We start from the raw sequence: 7,916 nt of genomic DNA, 5'->3' as shown, positions 1-7,916 counted from the left end.
TATCTATCTATCTTAAAAAAAAGCAGAGGGAGAGGCAGGCTCCCCGTGGAGCAGGGAACCCGATGCGGGGCTCGATCCCAAGACCCTGGGATCATGACCCGAGCCGAAGGCAGATGCTTAATGACTGAGCCACCCAGGCGCCCCAAGATCGCTAACTTTTTAAAAACTTGAGTTTATTTTGGGCGCCTGGGTGGCTCAGTTGGTTAAGCGACTGCCTTCGGCTCAGGTCATGATCCTGGAGTCCCGGGATCAAGTCCCGCATCGGGCTCCCTGCTCAGCAGGGAGTCTGCTTCTCCCTCTGACCCTCCCTCCTCTCATGTGCTCTCTCTCTCTCAAATAAATAAATAAAATCTTAAAAAAAAAAAAAGACATTTCTCAATTATCATTAAAATTTAAAAAAAAAATAAATAAAAAACTTGAGTTTATTTTTATTTTTTTAAAGTTTTTATTTTTATTTTTGACAGAGAGTGTGTACAAGTAGGGGGAGTGGCAGCAGAGGGAGAGGGAGAAGCAGGCTTCCCACTGAGCAGGGAGCCCGACGCGGGGCTCAATCCCAGGACCCTGGGATTACGACCTGAGCCGAAGGCAGACGCTTAACCATCTGAGCCACCCAGGGGCCCCGAGTTTATTTTTATTTTTTTATTATTTATTTAAAGATTTATTTATTGTGGAGAGAGAACATGTGTGTGCGAGTTGAGGGGGGCACAGAGAGAAAGGAGAGAGAATTTTCAAGCAGACGCCCTGCTGAGTGGGGAGTCAGACGCAGGGCTCGATCTCACAACCTTGAGATCATGACCTGAGCTGAAATCAAGAGTCGGATGCTCAACCGACTGAGTCACCCAGGCGCCCCTTGAATTTATTTTTAAAGAAACTGTATATTATTAGTTTTTGCTAATTAGGTTTTTCCAAATCAGATTGGAACAAATACATAAATACTAAAATAAAAATACAGTTGACCCTTTGATCAACATGGGTTTGAACTGTGTGGGTCACTTATATGTATATTTTTTTCAACAAATATATAGGAAAATTTGGGGGGATTTGTGACAATTTGGAAAAATCAAAAACCACATAGCCTAGAAATATCAAAAAAATTAAGAGAAAGGTATGTCATGAATGCATAAGATATATGTAGATATTAGTCTATCTTATCATTTACTGCCATAAGATATAAACAAATATATTATAAAAAGTTAAAATTTATCAAAACTTATGGACACAAACATACTGTACATGGCACCATTCACAGTTGAGAGAAATGTGAACAAACTTAAAGGTGCAGTATTAAATCATAATTGCATTAAAATCACCTGTAATACATGTTGTACTACTATAATAATTTCATAGCTACCTTCTGTTGCTCTTGCAGTGAGCTTGTGTTTTGAGTATCTGCTTAAAATGCTGTGTGATATGGGGCACCTGGGTGGCTCGGTGGGTTAAATGTCCATCTCTTGATTTCGGCTTAGGTTGTGATCTTAGGGTCCTGGGATTGACCCCTGCGTTGGGCTCCCTGCTCAGGATGGAGTCTGATTGTCCCTCTCCCTCTGCCCCTCCCCCTGCCGGTGCTCTCTGTCTCACATAAATAAAAAAAATCTTTAAAAAAATGAAGTTAAATAAAATTCCATGAAAAACACTGTGTGATGCTAATCATTTCCATGTGAGCAGTTCGTCTCTTCAGTAAATTGCGTATCACAGTAAAAGATGATCTCTGGTGGTTCTTGCATATTTTTTCATCATTTTAGTGTAATGCCATAAACCTTGAATAACACTAGGGGACCCATATGAAATGCTGCTAGTGATGCTGGAAGTGCCCCCAAGAAGCACAGAAAAGTCATGACATTACAAGGAAAAGTTGAATTGCTTGATATATACCATAGATTGAGGTCTGCAGCTATGGTCGCCCACCATTTCAAGATAAATAAATCCAGTAAAAGGACTATTGTGTAAAAAAAAAAGGGAAATTTGTGAAGCCCTTGCTGCAGTTATGCCAACAGGCACAAAAATCTTGCACTTTTTGCAAAATGCTTTTTTTTTTTTAATCGCATATTGAAAATGCAGCTTTTATGTGGGTGCAGGATTGAAAGGCAGATAGAAAGGCAAACCTATAAACTTTAATATGATTTGAGAAAAGATGAAGTCTTTATGACAACCTAAAGCAAAACGAAGGTGAAGTATCTGAAGTTGGAGAATTTAATGCCAGCAAAGGATGGTTTGATAATTTTAGAAAGAGGTTTGGTTTAAAAAAATGTCAAGATCACAGGAGAAGCAACTTATGCCCACCAAGAGGCAGTAGATACTGGTTCCCAGATGCCATTAAGAAAGTCATTGAGGAAAAAGGATATCTTCCTGAACAGGTTTTTAATGCAGACAAAAATACCCTATTCTGGGGAGAAAAAAATGCCACGAAAGACATTTATTAGTAAGGAAGAAAAACGAGCACCAGAATTTAAGTCAGGGAGGGATAGGCTAGCTCTATTGTTTCATGCAATGCAGTCAGGATTATGATCAGGACTGCCCTTGTTTATATAGCTGCTAACTCCCAAGTCTTGAAGGGAAAAGATGCCCACCAAGTTGCCAGTACAAGAAGGTCTGGACGAGAATCCCTTTTCTGGATTGATTCCATCAGTGCTTTGTCCCTGAAGTCAAGAAGTACCTTGCCAGGAAAGGAGTACCTTATAAAGTTCTTTTGATATTGGACAATGCTGCTGAGTCACCCAGAACCCCATGAGTTCAACACTGAAGGTGTCCAAGTAGTCTGCTTGTCCCCAAACACAATGTCTCTAATTCAGCCTCAAGAAAAGGGGGTCATAAGGACCTTTAAGGCTCATTACACCCAGTACTCTCTGGAAAGGATTGTCAGTGTTATGGAAGAGAACGTCATGAAAGTCTGGAAGGATTTCATCATTGAAGATGCCATTGTTGTAACAGAAAAAGTCATGAAAGCCATGAAGCCCGAAACAATAAATTTCTGCTGAAAAAAACGGTCCACATGTTGTGCATGACTTCACAGGATTTACGACAGAGCCAGGCAAGGAGATCATGAAAGAGTTTGTGGATATGGCAAAAAAAGATATGTGTGGGGAGGGTTTCAAGATATGGGCCTTGGAGAAATTAAAGAGCTGATAGACACTACACCAGAAGAATGAGCGGAAGATGAGTTGATGGAGGTAAGTGCTTCTGAACTAGTGGCAGATAATGAGGAAGAAGATGTAGAAGAAGCAGCGCCAGAAAACACATTGACATTAGGCAATGTGGCCGAAGGGTTTCCATTATTCAAGACTACTTTGGATTTCTTCTATGACATGGACCCTTTTATGATATGAACACTGAAACTAAAGCGAATAGTGGAAGGAGGATTGGCACCGTACAGAAACATTTTTAGCGAAATGAAAAAGCATAAAGTCAGACAGAAATTACGATGTATTTCCAAAAGTTCCACCAAGTGTGTCTGCCTCTCCTTCTACCTCTCCTCCTGCCTCTCCTTCTAACTCTTCTACCTCTGCCACCCCTGAGACAGCAAGACCAACCCTTCTTCCTCCTCCTCCTCCTCCTCCTCCTCCTCAGCCTACTCAATATGAAGATGAGGATGAAGGCCTTTATGATGATCCATTTTCACTTAACGAACAGTAAACAATCATCATGCCGTACAGTTAATAAACTTACATATTGTGTATGTGTGTGTCTTTGTGTGAACATCTAATAGCTGTATAAGGATCATGAGACATTTTTTGTCATCATCATTACCTAAGTATTCATCATGTAGAACATTGTGTGCAGGACTCACAGAAGTGGATTGTCTATCTTTACTTAGACATAAGGTGAGTGATACTTAATATAAAATTAATAATGTATTTGTTTTCTTACTGTTGTATAACTTTGCTTTCAAAGAATTATGTTACTGTTCAGTATGCTTCTGTTATTGGAGAAACTGCTTATCAGCCTATCATCACCAGCAGGTAGTTTAAAAAAATATCTAACAAGTTTCTAATACTGTATTATGAATATGACTTTATTACTGTATCCCATAAAATTTGTAAGACCATTTATTCATTAGTGTATAGGCTAAGCTACTGTGAAGCAATCATATTGATTACACTAGGCTACCATGAAGCAATCCTATTGCTGCTGCTTTGTTATCAATGCATGAATCACTATACCTGTAAATGAATACAACTTTGTTTTTCACATCTTTTCATTTTTGATATCTAGTGTTAGTAATACATATAATATCTATAGTGTTTTGTGTCATATAAGACTATTGATGTAGGTACTAACAGATGATAGAAGATTCATCTTGTAAACATACAATGTAAACTTACAATATTGATAAATGTAGTACAGTACTGTAAATATATTTTCTTTTCCTTATTATTTTCTTAATAACATTTTCTTTTCTCTAGCTTACTTTATTGTAAGGGTATAGTATATAATGCATATAGGGGCGCCTGGGTGGCTCAGTCGGTTAAGTGTCCAACTCTTGATTTTGACTCAGGTCATGAACCTCAGGGGTCGTGAGATTTAGTCCCACGTCAGGCTAAGCCTGCCTGGGATTCTCTCCTCGCTCTCCCTCTGCCCCTTCTCGCCCCCAAGCCCGTGTTCACACACTCTTATCTCTCTCTAAAAAACAAAACCAAACAAAATAACAAAAAAATACATATACAGAATATGTGTTAATTGACTGTTATGATATCTGTAAGGTTTTCGGTCAGCAGTAGGCTATTAAGTTTTGGGGGAGTCCAAAGTTATATGTGGAGTTTTGACATTGTAGGGGGTCAGTGCCCCTAACCCTTGTGTTGTTCAAGGGTCAACTATATGTACAAACCACATTTCCTAGGGCATTTGTTTCATTTCCCACAGTTTACATTTTAGGACTATTACTATCTCTAGCATAGCATGGGAAGGGAGAAACGAGCAAAGCTCATACAGATATAATAATTAATATTTATGTATTTCTTTAAAAAGATTGGTAGGAGAGGAGGATGGAAGGTTAAAAAGGATGATATGGATGGAGTTACTAGTGAGTATTATTTCTCCAAGCTCTTCAGTGCCATCTTATTTCAGCTTACCAAGAGTTGTTGGAAATTGTTTCTGTATTTTTCTGGAAATGTTTCCCTTTGAACTGGTACTATAATGAGTTTGGGAATCTCTCAATTAGGTAGAATGGTCTTTGTGTTGATGTAAAGATTTACTTCTTACCCCTTCTTTTTCTTTTTTAAGCTTCACTATAATGTGACTACAACCAGATTAGTGAATCCAGATCAACTCTTGAATGAAATAATGTCTATTCTTCCAAAGAAGCACGTTGACTTTGTACAAAAGGGGTAAGAAGCACGCTTAGAGGCTGTTGCATTTATTGCTTGATGTCTTTTGAACTTTGAGAAGACATGTATTGATTCTTCACTTCTCTTTTTAAAAAATATTTCTCCCACCTCATTTTCATCAAAAAAGCTTTTATGCTAGTGTCATTGTTCATAATTTAGTCTTGTTGGTGTTATATGAGCTAGCGCCATATTGTCACCACTTTCAAAGTTAGACTTTTCAAAATAGGAAAAATCCGAACTTCTTCCAGTTTTCTTTTCAGTCCTCTATTTTCCTCTGATATTTTCAATAATATTTATAAACTGCAATCTAAATTTATGAGATACCTCAAACCAACTAGGGATTTATGTAGAACCCTTTCCTTTATGACTTGCTATTGGATAGGACTGGGTTTTCAGCACTTTATCAAATTATTTCACCTGAACTCTCTCCCACTGTTGAGTGAGCTGCCAGCAAAGCCTCCGTGGCTGTGATCTCATGGTCTGAATGGCCAGACCTCTTCTCGTTACCTAAGATGTTCATATTTTCTAAGCATTTCCAGTTATGTCTCTTTAAAATTTCATTATTAAGGCAGATAGAAAGAGCCACTAATAGATATAACAAAATATTTAACTAGAATATTCAATGTAGAGTAAGATTTTAAGAAACAATCTTTTGCAAAAATAATTTTATTTTTCATTATCTGTAAATGTTGGCAAGCATTCCTTACCTGAACCCTGGCTTTCTTCTTTAGGCGTCATCAGAACACATATAACTCATTCTGGCTCATTCTTCATGCTTGGGCTTTAGCGATGCTTCCAGAACCTCTAGCCAAATCTATATCAGAAAGCTTTCAATAATTTTTCCTTCAGCATATAATCTCTCTTTCCGATCACCAACTAGCTGCTAGCCAATAATTTATTCTTCTAACTTCCTGATCAGCTGCAAAGTCTCTGCCTTGATCCTTTTTTTCCTTTTTAACTTTTCTGTTTGTTTTTAACTACTTTGTGAAAAAGCAGAGCAATAAAAGCTAAGTTTTTTAGTGGTGTGATCTTACTAACCTCGTATATATTCCCTTATGATCTTTTTCCAAGCCAGAAGAATTGGTTTTTCTCTTCCATAGACTGAATTGCTCTATGCCTCATCTTCCCATCAGGAATCTTAACTATAGGGTACTCCTTTTGGTACTCCTATTTCTGATAATGATTGCTCATTTTTAAGAGATCAAGACCCCAAACACAGATCTAAATTAGTAAGAAAAAGGATGATGTTTTGTGAAACCTCATAACAGATACAAGTAATTTGTCTACACTTCTGTGGAACACTGCCTAATCATAAATATTTAGGGAACTAAAATTTAAAATTGATCCTATTGTTTTTTATTTATTGGAGATTAGTAAGACAAACTAAAATATGCAAACTAATTAAAAAATTGATTTACATGAATTCAATTTATCTAACTTTGCAGGTACATACCTATTTCTTAAGATGCGTTTAAGGCTTCATTTGGACTGGGCCCTTCCATCATCAGAGTTGTTATGTTGCAGTTCTAGTTATATTTACCATGTGTTTCAACCATGGGAATATACCATCTCCATGGGTTTTCTGTTATAATTCTGCCATGAAGTGTAACCATGCTTCCAGATATTACTAATAAATTCTTACTACTATTAGAAAAATCTCAAAAACATATGCCGTTCTGACAGGTTGGTAGCTTCAGCTTTATTTATATGAAAGACAAAATTTTCTGATGAGGTGCCCACAAAAATATATTCTTAATCTTCCCTGCACTTTTCCTTTGTTGTGAACATTGTGGAAATGGCCTAATGTTCAAAGATTACACTGTTGAAAGAGATGCACAAAGAAGGCCAGAAGATTTCTTGAGCATGAATGGCATGGGTAGCTATTAAACGAAGGGCTTTTCTTTGGACAAGGGAAAATTCTGATAGAGCCTTTCATCTTTATTCTTTCTTGAGATCCTAGTTCAGCTTCTGGGAAAACACCAGTCATGCTCCATGACTAAGGTATAGCTAAATCATTTGGAAACTGTAAGCAGTAATAGATTGCTTAATGTGACATAATGGTTCATTCTCTCCACTGGCCTCCTGGAGGCTTAGAAATCTCTTATACAGAATATTCATGATGCTCCTACTAACTGGTATCTTATCTTGTTTTTCATAGCTATACACTGAAGTGTCAAACACAGTCAGATTTTGGTAAAGTGACAATGCAGTTTGAACTAGAAGTGTGCCAGCTTCAAAAACCCGATGTGGTGGGTATCAGGAGGCAGCGGCTTAAGGGTGATGCCTGGGTTTACAAGAGATTAGTGGAAGACATCCTGTCTAGCTGCAAGGTATAATTGTTGGATGGTTCCCCCCCCAATGGATGAATATGGGTGTGATACAGCCGATATGGAAGACTGGTGTGATTGGTTTGATTTTTAAAGTTCTTTGGAACTACAGACTTGTTTCTAAAGAGCTGTCTTAAAGACCGATATCTTTTTGTTTTTAAACAAAAGATGTTTTGCAGATGAATCTAAGGTGTGCCCATCTGTCATTATCTACTACTGTCTTTTTTAATCATGTGGTTTTGTATATTAATAACTGTTGACTTTCCTA

The 7,916-nt window shown here is 37.6% G+C and overlaps 1 protein-coding gene across 7 annotated transcripts in view; it reads left to right on the top strand.

Moving 5' to 3' along the window:
• The window catches only part of MELK (maternal embryonic leucine zipper kinase), an 81,323-nt gene extending 73,629 nt beyond the window's left edge, over positions 1-7,694 (top strand). For all 7 annotated transcript variants that reach the window (XM_032396876.1, XM_032396874.1, XM_032396873.1 and 4 more), the window contains 2 exons: positions 5,218-5,321; positions 7,480-7,694. In XM_032396876.1, the coding sequence (XP_032252767.1) occupies positions 5,218-5,321; positions 7,480-7,657 (282 nt within the window). In that variant the 3' untranslated portion in view covers positions 7,658-7,694. The remainder of the gene's footprint in view (positions 1-5,217; positions 5,322-7,479) is intronic.
• Positions 7,695-7,916: the final 222 nt, after the last annotated feature.

Source organism: Phoca vitulina, unplaced genomic scaffold (assembly GCF_004348235.1).
Source record: "Phoca vitulina isolate PV1807 unplaced genomic scaffold, GSC_HSeal_1.0 scaffold94, whole genome shotgun sequence".
NCBI classification, from domain to species: domain Eukaryota; kingdom Metazoa; phylum Chordata; class Mammalia; order Carnivora; family Phocidae; genus Phoca; species Phoca vitulina.
This window is presented reverse-complemented; position numbering and strand designations above follow the sequence as displayed.